The 27923-nt window shown below is 42.1% G+C and overlaps 2 protein-coding genes across 2 annotated transcripts; both read left to right on the top strand.

Moving 5' to 3' along the window:
- The first annotated feature begins 49 nt into the window (after positions 1-49).
- On the top strand, positions 50-19065 carry LOC134464281 (GTPase IMAP family member 8-like). Its single transcript, XM_063217751.1, has 7 exons — positions 50-93; positions 212-273; positions 12893-13594; positions 14196-14900; positions 15160-15765; positions 16183-16382; positions 18958-19065. Exons 1-7 carry the CDS (start codon positions 50-52, stop codon positions 19063-19065), a joined length of 2427 nt encoding a protein of 808 aa, XP_063073821.1.
- Positions 19066-24596: 5531 nt separating this feature from the next.
- Positions 24597-26955, top strand: LOC134464078 (uncharacterized). The gene is made up of 3 exons (XM_063217519.1): positions 24597-25287; positions 25416-25564; positions 26553-26955. The coding sequence occupies exons 1-3, from the start codon at positions 24667-24669 to the stop codon at positions 26623-26625; spliced, it is 843 nt and encodes a 280-aa protein (XP_063073589.1). The 5' UTR covers positions 24597-24666; the 3' UTR covers positions 26626-26955.
- The last annotated feature ends 968 nt before the right edge of the window (positions 26956-27923 follow it).

Genomic DNA, 27923 nt, shown 5'->3' with positions numbered 1-27923 from the left:
CATTTCAGTGCTCCTCCTTTGTTCACAAACATTTCCTTTTGCAGCTAAGATGGCTGCACAAAGGAAGTCCCGGTTCTCTGGCAGGAAGTTCAGGTGATCTCTGAGGTTGCTAACACTTTTGTGGTTGCTCTGCCCCCTGCAGGATTGGAGGTTATGGGACCAGGATGGCAGTGAATGTTGTGTGTTGTGTATGTGATGTGCATGTTCTCAGATTTGACGCAACACCTACAGAAGGAAGGGAAATTAAGGAGGCTGCCATGTTTTTCAGCATTTGTAGAGAGAACATCATCTGCCTGCAAGGCTCCAGCATCTGCTCTGTAGTATAGTAGGCTACACTCCCAGATGATAATGATGTACTCTATTCTTTTGTATCTTCATTATGTACTCAATTTAATTGAATAATCTGGAAAGTGAGTCTGAAGTTTGAAATTACAACTCAAAACTACATGCCAACCTTAAAAATATTTTTGACACAAAAAGTGTGTGTGTGTCCACTTGCTGCACAATGATGAAATTGTATTGCCAGTCGTACCATTTAAATGTGGTGAAAATGTGAACATTTGGGGTCGATTTACTTTAATAAACTCACCAATGAAATCTGAAATCTGAGTCACTGCTTGTATCTCTGTTTTGACAGATTTTGGTTACATTCATCTTATTTGTCCTATATAGCAACATTTCACATAGGTCTATGGGTCTATGGGCATCAGTTTGATTTCAAAAGTGCTGGGGACAATTACCATAAACCTGAGTAAGGTTTGAAAAGTGCTAGGTACAAGCTAAGGCTATTACTTCCGATTTGATGTTTCATGATGTGCATTATTGCATATGATGCGTATTGACTCGATATTGTGGCCATATTAAAAACTAAGAGCCGCTTTCTTGTTTATTTCTGATATCCTGCGCTGAAGTCTTCTTTATCTTAAGAGGTCCCATTTAGTGACACCATTAATCTGATCTACTTCAGCAGGGGTGGGGAACCTTTTTCATTCGAGGGGACAATTCAAATTTCTTGCTTTTGGACACGGTTGTAATATAAATAAATAACGAGACTTCAATTGTGAGTGCAGATTTTTCTGCTTTCAGTAGCCTACTGTATCTCCCCCCCCCCCCCCCCCCACACACACACACACACACACCTACTAGAGGCTCCTCTCCCTCTGATCAGTGCATGACAACTGCATGAAATGCTGCCTTAAATTACTGATACCTAGTTACAAAGTGTTATGGAACGAACTTGGCTATGGTTAAGGTAGCTAGGCCCTAGGCCTACTTGGTGGAGACAAAAATTACTCACTCCAATGGCGTTGCTCATTCTTACAAACATCAGCCCAACTGAAAAGCATGACATCGGTGCTTACAACTGACTGCAGTTCAACCACATTCACACAAGGCTTGTCATAATAATTAGTCCCTTACTCCCTCTAGCGGTCAACAGTAGTATTCACAGCCACAAGCTTCCTTCACCCGAAATGTAGGCGAGGAGGCAACCCGCGAACATGCATAAAATGTAATAAAACGTCCTCCTTGCTTGGTGCAATCATGTCCGAAAGGCTTGTTCTCATCGGGGACGTGTTGTGGCTCTAGCTCCCTCTGGATGCCAAGCCAACAGCAAATATCATCTCCATATCTTATGTAAAGTCAAAGTCCTTCATGACATCGGTGCGTGTTCTCATCGGGGACGTGTTGTGGCTCTAGCTCCCTCTGGATGCCAACAGCAAATATCATTAAACAAAGGCGTAGGTCACAGGGCTTCGGCGTTCTGTTTTGTAGTGTGAAGGTGCTCTTTGGTTAGACTTAACTTAGAGATGTATGATGAAATCCAAGGCACTCTTCGTCTTCATTAAAAAGCTTTTAATTAAATGTAGCTAGTTCATATTTGAACATTAAAATTTGCCAACATGTTTCGGCCAAACATTGGCCTTCATCAGGGCTTAAAAAAAGCAAATATCATCTCCATATCTTAGGTAAAGTCAAAGTCCATCATAAGCGTTTAAATGTAGGCTATATTACAGTCAGTTGGGAGTTTTGCATGATTTCATTGTTTGTGTGCATTTTATTTCATTTGCCAACTACTGTCAATAGTTGCAAACTGCTATAAATGTAGTCCACCTCTTATAGAGAGCAACTTTTGACCCTTACACACGCCTTACTTTTTGTGAATGGTTTAGCAGCAGATGACGGCGCAGTTCACTCCGAGGACACTTCAGCAAAGCAAACAACCAAAAGGGAGGAGGGTCAACCGTTTGGGAAATGTTAATTGTTATCCTCCTGGTCAGACAAAGGCCCAATCGCAATTCACCCCTTGGCTCTACCCCTTACCCCTCCCCCTCTGTTTTGTGTAGGGGTAGGAGTATCCCAATAGTCGTTAAGGCAGAGGGGTAGGGGTAAGGGGGAGGGCTTTGTAGCCCTCAAAAAGGAGGGGTTCGGACAGGCAGACTCCGTTTGGAGGGGTAAGGGGTAGGGGTAGGGGTAGAAAAATACAAATGGGATTAGAACATCGATGATAATCAGGCTAATGGAGCAACAGACCAGAGCCGGATGAGGTCCCTATGAGGTCTCGATGAGGTCCCTATGAAGTCTCTATGGGGTCACTATGAGGTCCCTATGAGGTCCCGATGAGGTCCCGATGAGGTCCCTATGGGGTCCTTATGAGTTCCCTATGAGGTCCCTATGAGGTCACTATAATGTCCCGATGAGGTCCCTATGAGGTCCCTATGAGGTCCCTATGGGGTCCTCATGAGGTCCCGATGAGGTCCCTATGAGGTCCCGATGAGGTCCCTATGAGTTCACTATGAGGTCCCTTTGAGGTCCTATGAGGTCCCTATGAGGTCCCTATGGGGTCCCGATGAGGTCCCTATGGGAGCAGCTCCCCTGCCAACGTTGATCGCTACGCACGGTGCCCCCTTGCAATATTTTGTGCGCCCCCTCATCATTTCAGCGCCTCTTATCAGAATCTCGGACTATATTTTCTGTAATTATCAATAAATAATGTCATATGCGACTAGACGATATTTAGACCCCTTTAGGAGGGCAGACCCCAGCACGACGGTGGGACTTTCAAGCACTACTCTATTACCAATAGCAAAGTATGGCAGCCTACTTTTTGCTGATGGGCATCTACAGGTCACTATATGGGTGGGAAAAACATATGAAAAAATATTTTTCTAATAGCAATATAGATATGTAAAGAATGATTTATTCAGGTATTTTAATTTTACATTGCGGCCTTGAATTGTGGGATTATACACTCACGATTGGCTGTATGCAGAACCCACCCGGCTCTGGCTGTACAATCAAACGTGTCAGTGATGCTGTAGCACCAGACCAGAGCCTGATCTCGATGAGGTCCCTATGAGGTCCCTATGAGGTCCCAATGGGAGCGGCTCCAGTGGTGCCATGATGGTGTTGTGGAACGACACAGGGGTGGAAACGTCTACCCCGCCAGCAGTTAAGTGGCCATTCGTGTCTGTACAAGGCAGTGCAAGTGCTGAGCCACCGTTTGAGAAGCTTCTGAGTGCGTTTTAATATGCGACCTTGCCTCCTCCACTTGCTTCTCGTCATGATGACATCACTGACAACGGCATTATATTTCAATATCTTGCAAAAGCTCAATTGTAAAGTCTTTTTCTCATTTGCAATTGGTATGGTGAATGAAAAACAGTCCCTGAAAAGTTGTTGTGGCGAAGCTGACAGCTGGGAAACTTTATTGTTTTCTCCACGGAGGAGGGACCAGGAGCTGGTACGAGGAAACAAGCACAAGTGGAGGAGGCAAGGTCACATATTGGGATGCACCCTCTATGTGTGATCAAGCTGCTGTATCCTTCTCCCTCCCCCTACCCCAGCAACGTGTGACGGTGGTTCCGTGGATAGCCGTTTTTAAACAGGTTTTCCGCCATTCCCTGCTGGCGGTGGATCAAGATTCAAGATTCAAGATTCAAGAATTTATTTGTCATTGTCAAAAAGGCAACAAAATTTTGTTTGTGGTACAACACTTAGTAGCAGGAGGTTTTCAAGTAAAGTGAAATAAGAGGTAAAAGTGACACCAGTGCTTCAAGATTCAAGATTCAAGAATTTATTTGTCATTGTCAAAAAGGCAACAAAATTGTGTTTGGGGTACAATACTTAGTTGCAGCAGGTTCTCATGTAAAGCGAAATAGGAGGTAAAAGTGACACCAGTGCTTGACCCCCCAGCCCCCCCATCCCACTTTAAAGTGCAGCAGAGATTAAGTGCATAATGCTCGACACTCCCCCACCCCCTCTCTCTCTCAAACGCACACACACACACACTGCAATCATTGGGAGCACCTGCAGAGGAAATGTCATAAGCACTGCACCTACACACATCCACGGCTGTTCCGCCCCTCATTTGTTGACAGTCACTCGTTGCACACGTTACATGCGTGCGTACGTGCGCTTGCATGCGCGTGCGTGTGTGCATGTGTGTCTGTGTGTGAGCGTGTGTGTCTGTGTGTGCGTGTGCATGTGTGTGTGTGTGTGGGGGGGGGCGTGCGCGCGCATGTGTGTGTGTGTGTGTCCATGCGTGTGTGTGTGCCCCTGTCTGTGTGTCAGTCTGTCAAATGTCAACAGTAGGACATAAAGTCCTGAAGACAATGTCCTGATGAAGACGATGAAGAAGATGTCCTGCCTCTGGAACTATCCTGTTTGAGATAAAAGTGTAGGCCTAATAATAATGTCAAAAATCTTGTCCACATTTTAACAGCAGGAACTGTTTTCATCTGTCCTGCATTGGCAGCAGGGCTTGACACTGGCACCTGCCAACCGGCCAAATGCTGGTAAAACTTGGCTGTGGCTGGTAACAATTTCAGTGTCACTAGCCAATTTGGCAGGTAGCTTCTATTGTATGACATATCAGAATAGGGTATATTCTGCAATTTGCCTCATGTGTATCAATTATTTGTATTTAAGTTCAAGAAAAAGCTCAGCTACTCAGTTTCTATTTGTTTGTTTTATTTACCTGTAGAAACCCATGCAGCCATCTCCTGAGGTTATATGTACAGTGTCATGATAAAAAACAAATCAATAAATCAAATTTGTGGCTAGTTGAATAGCTGGATGGCTAGTGCCTCGGGAAAAACACTAGCCACAGTGGCCCGCAAGCGAAAAAGTTAATGTCAAGCCCTGATTGGCATGCCAATCCCTCAGTCATAGTGCCAGTAGCTTCAGATAACAGCTATAAAGTGATCTATGAACTGTGGAATGCCAATCAGGGAAGCTGATAGGGGACAAAGGGGTCACTTGTCCCGGGCCCAAAGGAGAGAGGGGCCCACAGTTGGATCATCATTACATTGTATGTATCGAGTTTGGGGCCCTTTCAGATGTCTTTGTGCCAGGCCCAGCCAAAGCTGTCAGCGGCCCTGCTGGCAATTGTCATTTACCGTTACATACGGTAAGTTGTACCGGAAGTATCTGTGAATGAATTTAAGACATGCTAGTTGTGGTGACATTACAACACATCAATAGGCTACATATTCAGTAGTAGTAGTGTAATTAAACTGAGCAGTAAAGTTATGAACATGAACTGTCTTGAAAACAAAATTGAGTCTCAAGACAGTATAAGAATGCCTGTTAAATAATGATTAACCCAAAGTGGACCATGAACTGAGGAGTGGCATGCTGAGATCCCCATGACTGTACAGCATGAAGTTCTGATACGGTATGTAATTTAATTAGCCTATATACATTGTAACTATTACTACATACAGTACGGTAGGCTACATATGCTGTGCACTACTGTGGCAGTTATACAACATCTCTGTGCACAAATTTCTTTATAGCACTGTTGAGTTCTTGTGTATTCCACCAAAAATGGACCTCTCGCAATCGAACGGGTGGGCAAGTTCTAATCTGTTTTTTTGACTTCTTGGACATCTCAAGTTAACAGTTTGGCATGATAACCATTGCAAACAGGTAGCTTTTTGGTAGTTATCATGTGTTGAAATGGTGGACCAGTAAAATGGAAATGTGAAAATCGGTATTGTGGTTCTTTGCTATTATGTAGTTTGTTGACCACACAGGGTGCTTGAATTACCTCAGGGATGCTTTCCCTTCTATTAAGACCCTACAGGGGTTGTTAGAGACCACACATTAAAATAAACTGAAGAGCATTATTTCAGTCCTCAAGATTTGACTCAGTCCAGTAAGCATCTGTAAATATCATGATGCTGATATACGCATGTCTGAAATTTTAAGAGGGTTGTGCATTTTGAGCTACTTCTCAGACATTGGCAATCCGGCAGTTTACATTGATGGCTGCACTTGCAAGACATCAGTTGTAGCACTGCCTCAGGGGCTGGAGGTTGCCGCATCCACTGTATACTGCCCTACAATATCAGAACGCAGTATCTTGAAAATGGTCCAAAATGGGTTTAGACCGGAAATTGGCTTTAAAATACCTTCTTTTTCTTGAGTTAAAATTTTTTGGTCCAACTCAGTCCCGTTTCAGAAAAAAACAATAAAAACTGATTATGCTGCGCTTTTTGGGTTTAGGAGGTTATGTCGTACTAGCCAAGAACGCAGTATAATGGGCTTTACACTGCACTTCTCCATTGACACCGTGGTTTTGGTGTAGACAGTAATACCATAACAGAACGTCGCAGTATAATGATTTTTCAGCTAAAAAGTAATGAGAATGTTGGGTTTTTTGCTTTTTTCTTGTGTGCATAAATTTTCACCATAAACAAGTATTAAATGGAAGTGTCATCACCACTTTACCTCCAACACAGTTGCGTGGCCAGAAAGGAAACTTTAAAGCCTTTTTTCTCAGTTTGCCATTTTGAATTATACTGCATTCTGAAATTGTAGGGCAGTATAGTGAGCTGGTCATTTTCATAGTTGGCCCAGCCATGGTCAAGTGGGCTTGGGATTTGTGGATGTTGCTGAAGACTTGCTCTCAAGATGCCAGCCTGATAGTTGGCAAACATAGCATGCATGAGGAGGCAGTCCTCACATGGTGAAGTGGGTATACTGTATATATTTGTGCTATTCAAAACAATGCATCAATCAATTTTAAGTGGGTATACTGAAATCCCTGAAATGTAGAAGTGGGTATACTCCATATGCCCGTGTTCTACGTAGACTACACCACTGCTCCATGCTGAGTGCAGAAAAGCTGGTAGCGGGTTGTATTTATGTTCTACGTATTTGCCGATGCTATGTAGAGTTGGCAACTAAATGCTTCATGAATACATCCATGGACAGCTTCAAGTCCTGTCCCAGCTGATGAAAATGAGATTGTTTGAAAGAGCTCTGATCTCATTGTGAGCTTTAAGGCTCTGAGCTTTCCACGGCCTGCACTGTCCTTTTGTGTTTTTATGATTATTTTTTGTATTTACTTTACATTATTTTTCTATTGTAGCCCTAGCCTCTTCCCCCTTACATTAGAGAATTTGTATTTCATGTTAAGATATTCCCTATCACATAACCTGGTGGCTCAGTGGTACTCACACTGGGTACAAAGTAGTTCAAGAAAACTGTCATGTGGTGTACCCCGGCTGTCATGGGGTGCACCCCGGCGGGCTGGCTTTAACGTCGTAACACAGTCCCTCGGTTATAACCTTATTGTCACTAAATGGTAATGGCCAAATCTAAATCGATTACCTAAGACTTCCTGCATTGTTAGCAATGTTGTTATAATGTAGTTGAGCGTTTTCAGCCAAGAGTGAATTGGACTGTCGCCAGGCCCATTTGCAGTAGGAGGCCATCAGAGGTGGAAAGAATACTAAAAAATGTAATTAAGTAAAAATAGTAAAATACCATTACTTGGTTCAAATTCTACTCAAAGTAGAAGTAAAATTACCTCTTGAAAAATCTACTTGAGTAAAAGTTTAAAAAATACTTAAAAAATGTAATTTGAGTAAAAGTTAGTTACTTTCAGTTTGTCTTTCTATCACTTTCCTTAAATAGCACCCTTCGTGACCTCTGTCTATCTCTACACAAGTCATTTTCCATTAACCTGGCGATCGTGACAACAAAATTCTGTGTACCCTGGTGTGGCAAAGTTGCAGGCCTAGGGTCAGCTCATTGATACAACAGCCCATTACTCTGAATTTAGGGGTCTGGATTTCATTGTGTTTGGGTCTGGGACCTTCAATTTCAAAGGCTGGGAAGCCTACCAAAGGAAATAGTCTGGTGGATTTCATTTAATTCCCAGTTTTGAGATTACATTCATGAATAAGTTTTGTTAATAAATAATAAGTCTTGTATATCTTCTAAAAAACTGTTTTCAGGCTGCGTTGCTACTCCCTCAGATCTTGTCCCTGGTGTATGCTCTACTATTCTCAGCCAGTCGCTTGCAACTCTATTGTGTACCGTCTGTGGGCTGTCGGACTAATGGTATGGGGCCGGCGGGCCCTAGATAGTCATCCAATAGATTAGTCCAAAATAGATAATTTATGGTAAATGGTAATAACACACAATTTCCCTTCATGTCTGACAGATTGTCCCCTTTATTTCAATTTTGCCTTCCTCAGTACTCAAGGTAGATGTAAGTAAAATACTTGGGTCAAATTGTAATTTGAGTAAAAATAAAATCACCCATTTTAATAACTAGTTTGGAAATGACAACTTACTCATCAAAGTACTCATTTACAGTAATTTGAGCAAATGCAATTACTGGAGGTTATAGAACTTAAGTATATCAGGAATATGCACATCAACACTAAAAGTGTATAGGCCTTTTCCTCACACATGTGTTATGTTTAAGCATGCATGTACAAGAAAAGGTATTGTATAAACTTGAATTGATGTCTATCCCTGATATTGTCTAAGGGTGCCTCGTACTTAAGTACTACTTATTACTACTTAAGTGTTTTTGGGAAACTCAGCCGAAGACAATATTATAAGAGTTACCAGCAGGGACAGCCAGATGAAGGTAGACATTTGAGTAGAAGGAGACCAATGCAAGCAGACTCATAGAGTAAACTCCATCTGTCAGGCACAGACACACAGCCACTGCCACACCAACACGCATGCACATTATGTGTTTTCTCTGGGTTTCTGGTAATGTGTGGAATGATCAAAATTTGAGAATAGCATAACATATGAATCTAGAAACCACCACTTATTTTCACATAGTAAATGTACTTTCATTACCAGAAACTGAATCAGTAACTTTAAGTTACTGTAAGTAGCTCTATTTTTTGATTGTTAATAATGTAATCGTGAAACATGTGATCTGTTATTCCCCGTTACTGGCCTGCTCTCTGGACTCTTCATACAGTATTTTGCTTGGAAGGTGGAGTTTCAGTGCAGAGCGGGTCAGTCTGTTGATTTGGGACTTTACTTTTACTGTTAGATTTCCAAACCCAAGTGATTGTATCATAGGCATGCACAGATCTAGGAACAGACTTGGTGGTGCTAAAGCAGTATTGGGCGAAAAAAGGCCCTTTTTGAAAGTTCCCCTTTTATTTTGTCACAATGTGTTCCATATTGGCATGATCATCTACCAAAAGCAAGTGACAATTCCCCCTGATATAATATAGTTTATAATACAAGGGTGGGGAATCTAACTCATGTCTCAAGGGGCCAATAGGTCTTTGTCTACATATCAAATTTGGGTGTGTATTTAAATTAGTTCACATTTAAGTACATTACACTTTGTTCGGATAATGAAACATAACTTTTAAGGAAACTTGTAATACAAAACCCACCTGTATTGTAATGTACTGGGAAATTTGTGTGGTGAGGCATAGAAGTTTTATTTTTTTTACCCAATCTACCAGTATTTTCACTCTTGAGAAATAAACCCTCATTTTAAATGAAAAGTCAGTGAAAATGGGGGTCTGAACTAAATCAAGTGGGAAATATGTGTTTATTTATTTGTTTATTTATTTGTTGGATCCCCATTAGCTGTGGCAATGCCACAGCTATTCTTCCTGGGGTCCNTGTCCTTGTCCTTGTGTGACGTGCCCTTTGAACTATCTAAAAATTTTGTATAACAACTTTTCCTATAAATATATTTACCTCACAGTCATTTTCATGTTCAATTTATCAAGATATTAGCAAATTAGCTTAGGCGTTTTTAGTGTAAATTGGTTCAAATAAGAAATGCATGATAAATATGATAAAGCTACTGTTCTGCAAAGGTTATCATACCAATTCATAAACTGGACATATATAGCAATAATAAAATACCAACAAGACTTTGCCCACCCTTTCGATTGCGATCGATGGTCTGGCTCATGGACTACATGGCTGAAGCCATAGGCGTAGCCAGTCTCTAAAACATAATGTAATATAATAATGATGACATATAATGTCACGCATACGTCGCAGCTTTCGCGGAGTTAATTGTTCTCAACCAAATCAGCTTTCTCTCGTCTGTCCGGTTGAAGTTTGTTCGAAGGGTGGAAGAATTATAGTTCACTATTTAAAGTTAGCCTAATCAATATTGTGTTGCCAGCGTGTGTGATCCTAAAGTGTTCTCAAAGGGCAATGTTGACTACCGTAGTCATATCATTAACTATATATTATGGGTGGATATTACAGTAATAGCTGTGCCATTTAATTTTGTGGCAAAACAATTATGTGATGAAAGGCATGCTTCCAACACACAATGAATGAACAATGTCACTAAGGCTCTAGTGATGGGATCTAACAATTTACAGTATAGGCCTACATATTCCACATTACAGTAGGGCCTATATGGCATGACCAAACATTTGCCAATCCCACAATGACAGGTGAACTATACTAAAGTTAACCAGGTGACACACATCCTAGCTAATAAAAGAGACACATAATTTGGTTAACATTGAAGGTTCACTTCTCTTAACACAATGGTAGGCCTAACCTGTAGGCCTGCATGAATCACACCACACCATGTCACAAATATTAGAACAAATTCAGCTTCCCTGGCGGAGGTCTGCATTCTCTGAGTGCATTTCTAGTTTATTCTGTGTTATCCACCAAGAGAATAGGCTACAGTATGTGTCTGTGTTACGGCATGAGGTGTAATGGGTGGTAAATGTTTTCTGTATCAATAGGAAATGATTTCCTCAAGTTTTACCAATTATTTTGTGTAGTTGATATATTTAGTTAATTGAATAATTTATATTTATTCCTGTGTTTCTTATACTCCAGAGACGTGTATGGATATGAGTCATAAACACTGAAGATAATCACTTGTCAGAGACCTGAGTCTGGCCATGGCTCATAAAGGTGCGTACCGTACATGGCACATCTGACCTGCTCTAAAAATGTTCACAGCAGTGATTTGGAGTAACTTTATTTTTCTGTAAGGCCAATGGAAACTGTGTCCTTCATCAAAATGATACAAAAGTGGTAAATGTTGGTAAATACCAGAATAAATCAAATTAATAATAATTTTGACCAGAATACAGCAAATACAGTGCTGTGTTTTTGTACATTACAGATTTTTTTTTATTTTTTTGCACACTTGGCACACGTAAAATTTACAGATCACCACATATGTAAACAATAAACAAGGATGATCCAAGCAAACGTAAAATGCAGTTTTTCAGTTATCATTTAATTTGTTAAGGGAATAATACAATATATACAATATATACAATATACAATATACAATATCTTTTATTTGTCATTGTGACAAGCACAACGACATTGTGCATTCCTTGTTGAAGCAAAAATAAATAAAATAAAAATAAATAAATAGATAATAAAAAAATGGAATAAAAAGAATGGTATGTACATAAAAAAACTATGCTTTTGATGCAAAATTCAGTTCTGTGATGGCCGCTGCATAGAAACTGTTTTTCAGTCTGTTTGTCCTTGTCTTAATGGACCTGAATCTCCTGCCCGATGGCAGCAATTCAAAAAGACTGTGACCTGGGTGGGATGTGTCTCTCAGAATGCACTTGGCCTTTTTTAGGCAGCGGGTGCTGTGTAGGCCCTCCAAAGATGGAAGAGGGCAGCCAATAATGTTCTCTGCAGCCTTTATGACCCCCTGGAGCTCTTTCCTCTGTGCCACAGTGCAGCCTGGGAACCACACACAAAGACAATATGTCAATATGCTCTCCACTGAGCAGCGGTAGAAGGACACAAGCAGCTTCTGACAGATGTTGTTTTTCCTAAGTATTCTTAGGAAATAAAGTCTTTGCTGTGCCTTCTTCACAAGCCCAGGTCAGGTCCTCGCTGATGTGAACTCCCAAGAAACGGAAGTCTGACACCCTCTCTACACCATGCCATGAAGACAATAATGCCATAAAACCTGCATGAGCCTGTGTGAAAAAAAAAAGTTATTGCCCCCTGAACCTTATAACTTGCTGTACCATCCCAGCAGCAACAATCTTAGTGTTTACAAGAACTGGCAAGTTACAAGAACTGTCTTGCACATCGCTGTGGATGATTTTATTGCCAACTCCTCTCTGCATAATTTTTGTAAAATCAGCTACAGTGGAGACTTTCCAAGCATGAACAAAAATGAATGGTTAAAAATGCATGGCTGGACATTATCCTTCAGGATTTGTTTGTAAAGAGCTAAATTCATGCTTACTTCCATTATGGCTGGTTATCCATGTCCCGAGGCACAGAGGCGGTTCTAGGTTCAGCTGGGGCCCCAAGCGAAGTGTCAAAGGAGCAAACATTTGGAAGGAATTTGCCACTATTGTAGCAAAGTGTGAGCTGTTATTAACCATTTAGGGGCCCCAAGCGACTGCCTGCCTAGCCTGGTGACAAGCTGCCACCCCCCCCCCCCCCCCCAACACACACACACACACTGTACTGTAGATGTGACACACTGAGATACAGTATAAAATTAGGCTATCTAAATTACATACATCATTTATTTACATAGATGTGACACACTGAGATACAGTGTAATATTCTCTGCATTCATCATTCATTTTTCATTACTTGTATTTAAACTTTGCTCTTACCATTTTCTTTTCAGGTGGTGTTCCACATATCTCAGACATGAGGATCGTGCTGCTGGGAAACAGAAATGCTGGGAAGAGTTCATCAGGAAACACCATCCTGGGCAGACAGGAGTTTGGTACTGCAGGGAGAACAGCTGAGTGTGTGAAGAGAGAAGGAGAAACAGCAGGCAGACACATCACTGTAGTGGAGGCACCAGGATGGTGGAATAACTACACTGTAGAGCAAACTCCTGAACGTGATAAAGGAGAGATTGTCCTCAGTGTGTCTCTGTGTCCTCCAGGACCCCATGCTCTACTCCTGGTCATTAGGGCGAGTCAGTCATTCACAGAGACACACAGAAGAGCAGTGCAGGAACACATGGAGCTTCTGGGTGAGAGCGTCTGGAGTCACACTTTACTGCTGTTCACCGGGGACTGTCTGGGAGACACAAGCATTGAGCAGCACATTGAGAGTGGAGGAGAGGCTCTGCAGTGGGTTGTAGAGAAATGTGGGAACAGGTACCATGTTGTAGACAATAAGAAGAGTGATGGTGGCCAGGTGACAGAGCTGCTGGACAAGATAGAAGAGATGGTGGCAGGAAACAGAGGTCATCATGTAGACTTTGATGCAAATATCATCAATGGATTGATGAAGAGGAAGAAGAAAGAAAAGAGAAGAGCAGAGGAGAGGAAGATGAAGGTGAAGAAACAGAGAGAGACTCTCAGATCATCAGCAGGTGAGACACATTTACAATCACACTCCCTCCTTTCCCTCTGTCAGTGTGTCCCCCTGACACACACACACACACACACACACACACACACACACACACACACACACACACACACACACACACACACACACACACACACACACACACACACACACACACACACACACGCATGCACACACACACAGGTTCTGTTAGGTGGATTATAGACACATACAATATAGTTTTGTTTTTCAGGTTTGTTGATATATCAAAGAAAAACAATCAAACAGTTGTTACAACATGCTCCTTTTGGCAAAACCAATTCAAAACATGTTTTGTTTCTTTGTGCATTAACACACACACACACACACACACACACACACACACACACACACGCACACACACACACACACACACACACACACACACACACAGACGCACGCACGCACGCACGCACGCACGCACGCACGCACGCACACACACACACACACACACACACACACACACACACACACACACACACACAGTGTACTGTAGATGTGACGCACTGATATCATCTACATCACATCCATCATTCATTTACATTAGTGGTCTTTAAACTTTGCTCTTCCCATTTTTTATTCAGGTGGTGTTCCACATATATCAGACATGAGCATCGTGCTGCTGGGAAACAGAGGAGCTGGGAAGAGTTCATCAGGAAACACCATCCTGGGCAGACAGGAGTTTGGTACTGCAGGGAGAACAGCTGAGTGTGTGAAGAGAGAAGGAGAAACAGCAGGCAGACACGTCACTGTAGTGGAGGCACCAGGATGGTGGGCAAACCTCACTGTAGAGCAAACTCCTGAACGTGATAAAGGAGAGATTGTCCTCAGTGTGTCTCTGTGTCCTCCAGGACCCCATGCTCTACTCCTGGTCATTAGGGTGAGTGACTCATTCACAGAGACATTCAGAAGAGCAGTGCAGGAACACATGGAGCTTCTGGGTGAGAGAGTCTGGAGTCACACTATAGTGCTGTTCACCAGAGGGGACTGGCTGGGAGACACAAGCATTGAGCAGCACATTGAGAGTGGAGGAGAGGCTCTGCAGTGGGTTGTAGAGAAATGTGGGAACAGGTACCATGTTGTAGACAATAAGAAGAGTGATGGTGGCCAGGTGACAGAGCTGCTGGACAAGATAGAAGAGATGGTGGCAGGAAACAGAGGTCATCATGTAGACTTTGATGCAAAGATCATAACTGGATTGATGGAGAGGAAGAGGAAAGAGAAGAGAAGAGCAGGGGAGAGGAAGATGAAGGTGAAGAAACAGAGAGAGACTCTCAGATCATCAGCAGGTGAGACACATTTCCAGGCACACTCCCTCTTTTCCCTCTGTCTGTGTGTCCCTCTGACACACGCACACACACACACACACACACACACACACACACACACACACACACACACACACACACACACACACACACACACACACACACACACACAGTGTACTGTAGATATGCCACACTGAGATACAGTATATTCTCTGCATTACATTCATCATTCATTTACATTCAATATCTTTAAACTTTGCTCTTACCATTTTCTATTCAGGTGGTGTTCCACATATCTCAGACATGAGGATTGTGCTGCTGGGATACAGAAATGCTGGGAAGAGTTCATCAGGAAACACCATCCTGGGCAGACAGGAGTTTGGTACTGCAGGGAGAACAGCTGAGTGTGTGAAGAGAGAAGGAGAAACAGCAGGCAGACACATCACTGTAGTGGAGGCACCAGGATGGTGGGCAAACTACACTGTAGAGCAAACTCCTGAACGTGATAAAGGAGAGATTGTCCTCAGTGTGTCTCTGTGTCCTCCAGGACCCCATGCTCTACTCCTGGTCATTAGGGTGAGTGAGTCATTCACAGAGACACACAGAAGAGCAGTGCAGGAACACATGGAGCTTCTGGGTGAGAGAGTCTGGAGTCACACTATAGTGCTGTTCACCTATGGGGACTGGCTGGGAGACACAAGCATTGAGCAGCACATTGAGAGTGAAGGAGCAGCTCTGCAGTGGGTTGTAGAGAAATGTGGGAACAGGTACCATGTTGTAGACAATGAGAAGAGTGATGGTGGCCAGGTGACAGAGCTGCTGGACAAGATAGAAGAGATGGTGGCAGTGAGCAGTGGAGAATGGAGCATGGAAGAACCTCTTAAATGTGAGTATTTTTTTTTTCAGTTTTATAGAAATTACTTCTTTGTACTTTTGTAAAGAGAATTATATTTAAGGCTGCTCTTTACAATAGCATTAAAGAGATGTGTTTGTGTTTGTTTGCATTTTATTCTTTGCACGACTGGAGATGATCAACCTAAAGACAGTTCTAGGAGACTCTGAGCTCTTCTAAATATCTTGAGTCCAAGCTCGTATTCTATGAAGTGCATATAATAATATATACTATTGTTAAAGAGACAGTGTTGACATTGTATAATAGTGTTCAAGAAATTAATTTATTTTCTTTTTATTCTTTTCTTTTTATTCACTTGGAGAAGGCCAGACTATATTTTACAATAGTAGTCTATTTAAAGATGTTTTATTTTGTTTGCTTTGTATTCTTTATTCTTTTTATTCTGCATAGTTGGAGATGACCAGACTACAGTGAGCACTTCTGGAGACTCTGCTCTGGGCTCTTCTAAATCATCTCTTGTGTCCAAGCTGATGAGGCGATTTGAGAGTCTCAGCACTGCACCCTCCACCACGTCATCTGGATACGCCACAGGCCAATCAGAGAAGAGTGGATCTGCGGACAGCTCATCTGATATGTCTCCACACTCCAGAGTGGGTGGGAAGATGAAGACAACTGCAGGGCAGTCAAAGCCAACCTTGGGACAAGTACATCACAATGCAGGTAAGGATAAACAATGATGCAGCATATTATTTAAAGGGGTCGTGCATTTCTCATAGTATGCAAGGTACAGAGTTAGAACAGGTAGGTTCAAAATAAGTTGTGTATTAAAACGTTACTTTGTTTCAGTTTGAAAAGAAATTTGGTCCGTTTTTAAAAACATTAATAATTCAATTAAATTCTTTATTTAAGTCCCTCACAAATGCACAGTCCATATAAAGATATATAAAAAGGTAAAGTGAGAATAAATAATTGCCTTTAGGACTACCTCAAAATTGTGTTTAGGCCTATCTTATATAATCTTCAGTGGTCAATTCTTCAGGTAGTCAAGGACAAGATCCATTTGTGGATATTTCTACAATATGTGTAAATGAGACTGAATGCATTGGACGAGGATCCTTTGGGTCAGTTTACAAAGGATCGTACCAGGGACAACCTGCTGCAGTGAAGGTCATACAGACTGGAGACAATCAAATGACCACCAATGAACTGATGATACCCAGGTGAGAGGTGTTTTTACAAGTGCAGTACACTTTTTATGAAATGAAATTCAACAAAGGAGCCATGCGCTGTTTGTAATGACCATGAGAATTTTTGGGTCATATATCATATTGCCTCTATATATGGTTCATAAAGTGGATCAGACTGCTATCTCTCAGTTGAAGTCTAGAATGATTGGACCTTTGGACCTTTACCCTTCAGTCAATAGAAGCAAACCCAACTTCTTTGGCTGTGGAATGGCCTATGTTCCCCTTGCCTGATTATCATAGACTTGCAATCGCGATTCGGCCATCGAAGGTGTTGCGTCACTAAGAGGGTGCAGCCTGGCTAATGTTCCCCATACTCAAATAGCGGCCTGCGGGACATCTATATCTGGCCCTCGAATAATTCTTTTTTTTGGGAGGAATTTGGAAAAACTTGCCCTCAGGGACTTTTAATGGAGCACCCATGGCCTATGTCGTATCCCCAAATACACATTTTGACAATTTCACAACTGCTCTGTCCAAGGCATTGGCATTTTAAAACTTCTTGCATTGATGGATTTCACCTAAAAGTGAGTGTTTAGCAGATTGGGTTGTACTCTTAGATTATGTTGTGTGGAACTGAATTATATGGGCCCTGCCGTGGCCAGACGGTAGGGCACTCGTTTACCATGCCGCCGACCCGGGTTCGATTCCTGGTCCGGGTCCTTTGCAGGCCCTTCCTCGTCTCTCTCTCTCCACTTGTTTCCTGTCACCACCTTCACTGTCCTATCATAAATAAAGTCAAAAAGACCAAATAAAATAAAATTATTATTTTTTTAAAGAAAGAAAAAAAGAAACTGAATTATATGGTAAGGCATGTACTCAATAATAATTGCATTTCAATTATTACACAATTTGATTATGGTCTATAAGAGCTCAGCATTCGTCTTTTAATACTATTGGCACAAATGCTACTTCTGCTTAGTGTTCAAACATTTTAAACTTGTTCTTTTCAGGCGTTTATGTCATCCCAACATTGTACAGATGATGGCATGCTCTGTAAGTGAGACACGGATCCTAATCGCTAACGAGTACATTGATGGACCAAATCTACACAATGTTCTCCACTGTGTCACTCCTGTCAAGGTACACTACCATCACATTGGGTGTTTGGGTATTAGATTAGTTCTGAAGAAAATAAATTATGTATGCAAATGCTTTAGATACAAGATACAAGCACGGTACAAATGATTAATTGATTTCATGGTAATTAACCAATATCCTGATTATCATTGACTTTCAAATCTCTTTCTGAAGGTGTTGCGTCACAGTCTGGCTAATTAACCAAAGGAACTATTCCCATGTCAAATGATTAGGTCTACGTATACAGTATTTGTTCTATCAGTGGGCCTGTACAATAATATATCATGGATTGATTCACATTGATGATCAAAGTATTATTCAATATCTTGCAAAAGCAGAATTTAGAGGTCATTATCTCATTTGCAATTGGGATGTTGAATGAAGAGGACACTGCCTAAAGCCGGGCATACACTGTGCGATATTTTCAGTCATGGGTATTAAGCTCCTGCTCACACTGCACAAGGGCATTTCGCAATATAAAAGTTCATATCTCACGACTCACGTACTCACACTATGCGAGCTGATGGACGGATGCGAGCAGAATGGTCTGACTGTGCAACACGACACGCGTGTTTCCCAGAGCTGCAGAGGAGGGAACATGCGCACCTGATGTGGAGATGAGGATGCACTGCACACAAGAGCGAATCGCACGGCCCTATTTATTGTTGCAGGTGTATGTCACATTGGGTCGTAGCACTGCTTTAACTGTGCAATTTACTCACAAGGGACGATCGTGCAATCGCAGGGTCGCAAGAAAATCAAAACTGTTTGAAGTCCTGGTCATGCCTCGTGAGTAAATCGCACAGTTAAAGCAGGGCTTCGACCCAATTTGACACCACACATGCACAAGTTAATAGGGCCGTGCAATTCGCTCTTGATCGCGTTCTCATTTCCACCTCAGGTGTGCATGTACCCTCCTCTGCAGCCCAGGGAAACACGCGTACCGTGTCGCACAGGCGGACCTTTCTGTTCGCATCCGACCATCAGCTCATATAGTGTGAGGACGTGAGATGTGAACTTTTAAATGATTAAATTAACTCGTGCAGTGTGAGAAGGAGCTTAATACCCACGACTGAAAATATCGCACAGTGTATGTCCGGCTTTACTTGTTATCGTCACAGAAGCAGGGCGACAATCAGTGTTGCCAGATGTACGATAATTATCGTATTTGTACCATAATGTTGTCCATTTTGTCCTCTATGATAAAAAAATGATGTAGGATAATGTCAGAGTTGTCATTCAGTTCATTTTGATGCCTTGAAACAACTATTTGGGTCTTGTACAATAATTTCCTCCCAAAAAGCCCCCAAAAAGGATAAATTTGAGGTATTGGTACGATAATTCAGCATTTTCCATCTTGCAACACTGGCGACAATGAGGCAAGAGGGCACAAGCAGCAGGAAAGGATCAGAGGAACTAGTTCAACTCACACACTGTGTTGGCCAAGGTGGCAAGTTGCTGTTTCTGTTCTCGTTTTCATACTGAAATACTCAGTGATGTCAATGACTCCCCTGTCTGCACCATGTTTATAGGATAAAGTTCAGTATTGGACTACATTTCATTTGTTCCCTTTTTCTCTGGGCCTTTACCAGGATATTCCCTCTGTCTTATGAAGCAGTCATGTTGTAAATGTCTTTCAGTTGCAGCAGGAGAACAAACTATCAGTGGCTCTGGATATCTCCATGGCTGTGGAGTACATACATGATAGAGGAGTCATCCACCAGGACTTGAAGCCAGCTAATATAATTGTTAGTGTATGAACCTTTATTTAAGGGGTGAATTTAAGAGTTCTTGGTTTTGAACTTTCTATACCTGACCTAATTTACCTATACCTGAACTAAATGTCCTATTCCTATTTCTTCTTATTATTATCTTGTAAAGGTCTATTACTTTCTACCTTTCTGTTTCAAAGGTTGCTTCAAGCTCCAAGCGGGCCTACCTGACTGATTGGGGTTTGGCAAATCTGAGGGACTCCGTGATCTTGTCAAGAGGAATGGGCACCATGGGATATGCCCCTGTGCTGGGAGGAACTCCACCGTACATGGCCAGAGAGTGCCTGGCACTGTGTGAAAAATGCAGTACTAGGTCAGACATGTGGTCTCTTGGCATCACACTTCTCGAGATGTTCACCGACTGTAAGCCTTGGCTCAAGACCAGCACACAAGCAATACGTAATACACTTTTTAACTTCCAAACTCCAGATGCTATGAGTAAACTACAGCCACCTTTTTACGACATTGTGAAACCACTGCTAGTGCATGAACCAGAATCTCGCATGAGTGCCAAAGATCTAGTGGTTTTATTGAAGAAAAAGGTTAAAAGATCAAGTTAGCAAATATGAAAAGAATATAGATATTATACCATACATTGCAAAACATCAGATAGAAACAAATGCAGTAAATGAACATTGTAGCAATGGAAGATATATCATTAAACTTTGGCAATAAGTAATCCCAATTAGCATTTTTGTAATCAATGTTGCATGATTACACTGAAATGCGCAGCATACCACACTTGTTATTATAGATGTGCAATAACAAATGACAGTTATAGTAAGTGCTTCATAAAGTCGTCTATAGCCTACTGTAGGACCTTTGTTTTCCAGCCTTTTAAAAAGAGAGGAGCCTTCGTAACAGATTGGAGGGTAAATCCAGAAGTACTGCACAGTAGGAAGGTAAATTAAGGATGCTGCCATATTCCTTAGCCCAGGGGCGGATCTAGACATTTTGGGGCCCTGGGCGAAATATAAACATGGGACCCTCAAAGATCATTATATAGACATAAAATGCTGCGTTTTAGTGCTATTTTAGTGTTTTGTCTCATGTCTATATTCAATTACTTTAAATAAGTGACACATTACAGTAAGATCAATCCTACTTTTTTGTGTGTTCTCTGTGACTGATGTGACAGTTGGGGCCCCTATGGATGGCAGATTTGGTTGGGGCCCCAGGCAATTGCCTCGGTTTGCTTAATGGAAAGTCTGCCTCTGCTTCAGCCGTGGTAGAGAGAACATCTGGCTGCAAGGCTCCAGCGTCTGCTCTGTAGTATCGTAGGCTACACTCCCAGATGATAATGATGTACTCTATTCTATTGTATCTGTGTATGTACACAATTTGATGAAATAGCCTGCAAAGTGAAGTTGGAAATTAAAAGTTAAAACAAATTGATACAAAAAGTGTGTGTGTGTGTGTGTCCACCTGCCGCACAACGATGACATTGTATTCCCAGTCATACCATTTAAATGTGGTGGAATTGTGAACATTTGATTTTCATTGATATACTATAATTCACCAATAAAATCTGAACTCTGAGTCACTGCTTGTATCTCTGTTTTGACAGATTTTGGTTACATTCACCTTATTTGTCCCATATAGTAGCATTTCACATAGGTCTATGGGCATCGGTTTGATTTCAAAAGTGCTGGGGACAATTACCATTACCTGAGTAAGGTTTGAACAAGCTAAGGCTATTACTTCCGATTTGAGATTTCATGATATGCATTGCATATGATGCGTATTGACGCGATATTGTGGCCATATTAAAAACTAAAAGCCGCTTTCTCATTTATTTCTGATATCCTGCGCTGAAGTCTTTATCTTAAGCAGTCCCATTTAGTGACACCATTAATCTGATCTAGAGCAGGGGTGGGGAACCTTTTTCATTCGAGGGGACAATTCAAATTTCTTCAAGGGCCATAAAAGTCCTCCAAGGGCCATAGGCCTACTATGAACACAAACCAGTCCTGTTGTAGCCTCGCGAGCCATCCTACGTACTTCCGCCAAAGGATTGGCTCCACTACTGTAATGATAGTATTATGGGATGGTCAGGACCAGGCTAGTCCTGTTGCACTTTGGGCCTATATTGAAGGCAGCCACCTTTAAAACAAAACCCCCTCTCTAGGTCCACTGAATATAACCTAATTGTATTGCAAATGTCTGATGTAATTTCTAAGACTCCTTTAGAAAACACGTCATATTTCATGTGAAGCTGCATAACACGCCCCTCGAGACATAGGTTCCCCACCCTTGGTTTACAGGAACTAAATGAATGTAGGCTACAGGAGGTGCATAGCCTACTGTATCTTCATGTTTTGTCAGAGGACGCGCTCAACTTCTTGGAAAAAATGAATGTCTTTGGGTGTGCGATAAAAGGTATCAACTGAAAGAAGAAAAATCCACACTCACAAACTAAGCCTTATTATTTATTTATATTACCACCATGTCCAAACGCGTTTGCTTTTGGACATGGTGGTAATATAAAGAATAAATAATGAGACTTAGTTTGTGAGTACGAATTTTTCTTCTTTCAGTAGCCTACTGACCCCCCTTACTGATAGGCCTATCTAGTTACAAAGTGATGGAACTAACTTGACTATGGTTAAGGTAGCCTACTTGGTGGAGACAAATATTTACTCACTTCAATGGCTTCGCTCATTCTTACAAACATCAGCCCAACTGAAGCATGACATCGGTGCGTGCAACTGACTGCAGTTCAACCACATTCGCACACAAGGTTAGGCTCGTCATAATAATTAGTCCCTTACTCCCTCTAGCGGTCAACAGTAGTAATCACAGCCACAAGCTTCCTTCACCCGAAATGTAGGCGAGGAGGCAACCCGCGAAGTTCGCGGCGCGAACATGCATGAAATGTAATGAAACGTCCTTGCTTGGTGCAATCATGTCAGAGAGGCTTGTTCTCATCGGGGACATGTTGTGGCTCTAGCTCCCTCTGGATGACAACAGCAAATATCATCTTCATCTTAGGTAACGTTAAAGTCCTTCATATGCGTTTAAATTAGTGAAAAAAAACTACTAGGTCTAGGTCTACTAGGAAACGGCGTGAATTTAATAGATAGGCCTAGTAGATTAATTGGCCTTCCTAGTCTTATGTGGAAATATCGCTGTTCAGCTAGCCATTTTATTCTCAGTAACTTTTTAAACTTTTTTTTCTAGGCCTACACCAAGAAACCTGCGAATTTTTAACGCTAATTTGGAGTGCATTTAAAAAAGGACATCTATCGTTTCTTATAGCCTATCATCATAGGCTATTGAACATATGTTAGGTCTAATAGCCTAGCCATAGCCTGTTTATTGTTTCCTTGAGTTGTAGCCAAGTCTGCGTGGCTTTGAGTGAAAAGTCTGAATAGATAGAAGTTAGAACGTGTCTGACTTTGTCAAATGCAAGGTCCATTTTGGCCGCTGTCATAAGAGCTTGTTTGCGTCACAAAGCAACGTCACCAATATTAGCCATTTGCGCCTAAAACAGACAGAAAAGTACAAATTGACTACACATTGGTTTATGATAGAGCAGCGACGAAGATATTGATTATTATTATTATTATTTTCTTTGGACAAGTTTAAAGTATGGTGAGTGTGGAGTCAATTAGGCCTAAATATTAGTCCTATTTATTTAGGCTATGAAGATAAATGCACGCCTATATCATTTTTAAAATTCATTGACTTATAGTAATTACAAAAAACGATTGTTAGAAAGTTAACACAAACAGTTTGTACTGGCAGAAGGTGCATTAGGCTATATAAATTAATTAATTAATTCATTCATTCATTAATTAATCAATTAAAGTATTTGCCAACATGGCGTGCCAGAACTGACACTGACATTTGATTTGCCTGTGTGTCTCTGCAGGGGGAGGTTCGCATCATTGAGGTGCCAGAGGCAGATGAGGAAAATATTATTTCCTTTGAGGATGTTGGCGGCACTCAGCTGCTCTCTGCCTCTGCTCCAGTGGTGTGGAGTATGGAGGAAAAGGTCAGTTTGAGGGTGACACTGACACAGATTCAAGTCTGGCCCAAAGTCATTTTCCTTAATCCCTCATCGTGTCTTTGTCTCCTCAACTCATTTTCTGCCTGTCACTGTCACACTACTATCATTGAGGGGGGATCTTAAAATGTTAACTTTACAGTTGTTCGTTCCTATCACAGTAGATCTATAGAGAAGGAAGGGCAACAGCAGTCTTGTCCCCCGTCATCTGAAATAATGTTGGCACATCTGTGTAAGAAGAAGAAGAGGATACCTTCCTCACAGTGTCCACTACAACATGCATGTCATCTTTAGAGTTGTATAAAGTAGACATACTCTTACAGAATGTAATTACAACACAAGTAGTATGAAATTACACAGTTAAAACCATGTAATATCATACCATCAGTGTAATTATATATGTAAGAGTACTTTTATTTCAGGGATGTCAAACTCAAATTGACTGAGGGCCAAAATCAAAATTTGGAAGAACATTGCGGCATGAACTCAATATTGATTAAAAAAAATAGAATTGTGCATGCAATCACGGAAAACTTAGTTAAATTTCACACACACACTCTTTCCCGTCATAATAGTTCACATGTGCTGTACTATACTGTGTTGCTTATGAGGGCGAGCTTGTTTCATTGGCCTGGGCCCACTCATATTCACTCCTTTTACACACCAGATTTCATATTCAAGTCTTACGGTAAACATTAATGATATATACCAGCTGTACTACACATTTGAAATGATCTCGTGGGCCGAATAAAATGACTCCAGGAAGTTTGACATCCTTGGCCTGTTCTAATTTATATATCCTATCTCTGGTCATCTTTTTCCTCCACAGATGGCCCAGGTTTTCATGCCCCGAAGCCTGCCGACCACCCTCGGCAAGCTGCCATCGTCCCGCCTGGCCTCTGGTCCATCCGGCACTCCCTCTAATGAGTCCACCCCACCCCTGGCATCTGCTCCATCCAGCACCGCCTCTAACGAGTCCACCACCCCACCCCTGGCCTCTGCTGACTCCAGCCACACCCCCAACGTCTCCCCAGACTCCTCCCTGGATGATGACGACGTCCCTCCATCCATCCTCCACCCATCCCCATCAGGACTCCCATCTCCATCCGGACTCCCATTCCTCTCCTCTCCTCCACCCAGCCTTCCTGCCTCCACCCTCAGCCTTCCTGGCTGCCTGCCGAGCCTGGCTCCCATCCTTCCCTCCACCACGTCCCTGCCCCCTGTGCCTGTGCCCTGCAAAGCCCGCCGCACCTTCTCAAGGCTGTCCCTCCTGGAGCCCCCCTCATCTCTCCCCCCATCCCACCTTGAGGCCACCCCGTCCCAGCTTCCCCCCCTGGACCTATCGGCCCTCCTGAAGACGCTGGGGGCCACTAGTACCAGGGTCGCCCCTCTGCCCCCCATCCAGGTCAGGGCAGCAGAGGAGAGGGAGGACATGGAGAGCGGTATGGAGGTGAGAGTTAACGTTGGTCACATTGGCCCTGGTAACATAAACTGGAACATACATTTCAGTATTTCAGAACAGAGGACTCAAATGACAATCATGTGTGTGTGTGTGTGTGTGTGTGTGTGTGTGTGCAGTCAACTGAGGAGTCAGATGACGAAATGGCCACAGTTGTGGTGTGGTCATGTGACCAGGAAGTGGCGGAGGAGGACGGGTCATGTGACCGGGAAGTGGCCGAGGAGGAACTGCAGAAAAAGAGGAAGAAGAGGAAGAGCTTCAAGAACAGGTGAGAACACCCAGGAGTGTGTGTGTGTGTGTGTGTGTGTGCATGAAAAGAAAAACTTTAAGAACAGTCCCTACTGATTGCTATGAAATTTGCTCCCATCACTATTTGGATTTGTAATGCTGCCTTCTTGGTGACATCCAAATAAAAGTACTAAACTGTGTGTGTGAAAAGAAAAGCTTTAAGAACAGGTGATGCCCAGGAGTGTATCATTTTAAATCAGTGGCTCTCAAACGTTTTTGAATAAACGCCCCCTAGACCTCATCATAAGCCCAAAAACACCCCCTTGACCTCCTCATAAGCCCAAAAACGCCCCCTAGACATCATCCTAAGCCCAAAAACGCCCCCTAGACCTCATCCTAAGCCCAAAAACACCCCCTTGACCTCCTCATAAGCCCAAAAACACCCCCTTGACCTCATCATAAGCCTGATAGAGCTCCCTAACGCCGCCTGGGTGGCTATACCGTCCCCATTGAGAAACACTACTTTAAATACTTAAAGGGACACTGTGCAGGAAATGGTCATAAAAGGTGCTGCAACTATGCTGCTCATTGAAACTGGGTTGGCAATCGCCAAATTTGATGTTTACATGAACGTTTAGTAAGTAATAAACAAATATTTCCTAGTATGATCCAAGTAGAGTCATTTTTGCAGCTAAAAATGGCTATTTTTGGAAATTCAAAATGGTTTTCATGTATGAAAAGTGCAATTTTTCCAGCCATGATGAATACTTAGAATTTGATGCTGGTGGTAAGTATTCATGAAAAAGGTAACATTAGTGAATGGGCAGCACGAATTCTGGAAACAAAGAACTAAAAATCTCACACAGTGTCCCTTTTAACAACCTCTGCAGCTGAGATGGTGAGACATCTGCAGTCATACAAGATGCAATTGATGTGAGGTGTACAGTAAGCATACTTGTAAAATTAATAGAGTAGGGTAACTTTATTGATCCTTTATTGAATATGTGCTGTTTCTAATTTCTGTGTAGGACAGTGAAGTTCTTCAGAAGGCTGAATTGCTTCCACTGCAGCAAAGACAATACCAGAGATGGGGACTTTTGACTTGTGACTTGGACTTGAGTCAGACTTGAGACACAATTGACTGGACTTGAGACTTGACTTGGCAATATTAGGAACCGTTTGGGACTTGACTCGGACTTGTATGAGAGGGAGGACAGAGAAGGAGGAGGGATCCAATCAGAGACGCCTCATTTTCACGTCATGGATATCCATGAGAAAGACCAGAAAACCCTGTTGATTGTCCACATTACTACAATTGTCACTTTACTAGCCTACAAAGACGGCTTGAAACAAAGCAACTGGACTTTTTTTTAATGATCTTGGACTTGACTACAGCCCTGTTACTAAATATGAAAATAAAAATAAAATAAATAAACCCCACCAGTTTGCTTTGTGGATTTTGTATTAGCTTTCTGTACTAACACCTACTGAACGGAAGGTTAGATTGGAATATCTTAGGATCTCTAAAAATGTGTATTGTTAGCTCATCGTGACAGAACACTGGCACTTTCAGCTCGCAGACTTCACGAGTTGCTGCTAACAGACAAACATACAGGTAGACACAGAAACGACCTCAACCCCCCTTTAATGAAGGTCTATGATAATCAGGCTAGTCTTATCCTGCCCTTGATACCATTTTAATGTTATGCAGGTTGATATGAAATGTGACATGTCTTGTAAAGCAATTTTAGAAATTACATTTGCAATACAATTTAGTTATATATTTTCAGGGGACCTAGTGTAGGTGGGGTCTGTTGTAAAGGTGGCTGCCTTCCATATAGGCCTGAAGTACAGGGGGAAACCCAGCTTTGTGCTCATAGCACTGCCCTTGAAGGACTGAAAAAATACATAGGAATAAAAATTGAAGCGGCCCCTCGAATGAAAACGGTCTCCCACCCCTGCGTTAATCTGGGACTGCCTGTGATGCACGCAGTATGTCTCAGTGTTCAGCAGGGGGCGCCAAAGCTTCATCTAAAGCAGGGGTGTACTGTTCTCCCCAACGCCTTGCCAGGTAAACAGTCAGATAACTCCACTCCACAAACCACGCAGACAAGTTCTTCCTTTTGACACTTAATGGCTCGTAGAAATGGGTAAAATAACGATGCCTTCAAGGCAACCTTGAAACTTGATGAGAAGCAAGTGTTTACATTCTCAAGAACGCCTCATAAAAACAAGAACACGTCCAATAGTTATGACGTCAGTCACCCTTGCACAGATAATTAACTAACTTTGCCAGAAGATGGCGATAGAGGACCAAAAATAACAGTAAAGAACAATTATCCTTAGTTTCACAGTAGAAAACTAGCACCAGTCTTGCATGAAACAGAACAAGGGGTGTC

Source organism: Engraulis encrasicolus, chromosome 15 (assembly GCF_034702125.1).
Source record: "Engraulis encrasicolus isolate BLACKSEA-1 chromosome 15, IST_EnEncr_1.0, whole genome shotgun sequence".
Taxonomy (NCBI): Eukaryota; Metazoa; Chordata; class Actinopteri; order Clupeiformes; family Engraulidae; genus Engraulis; species Engraulis encrasicolus.
Note: the sequence above shows the minus strand (reverse complement) of the source record. Positions and strands in the feature narration are given on the sequence as shown.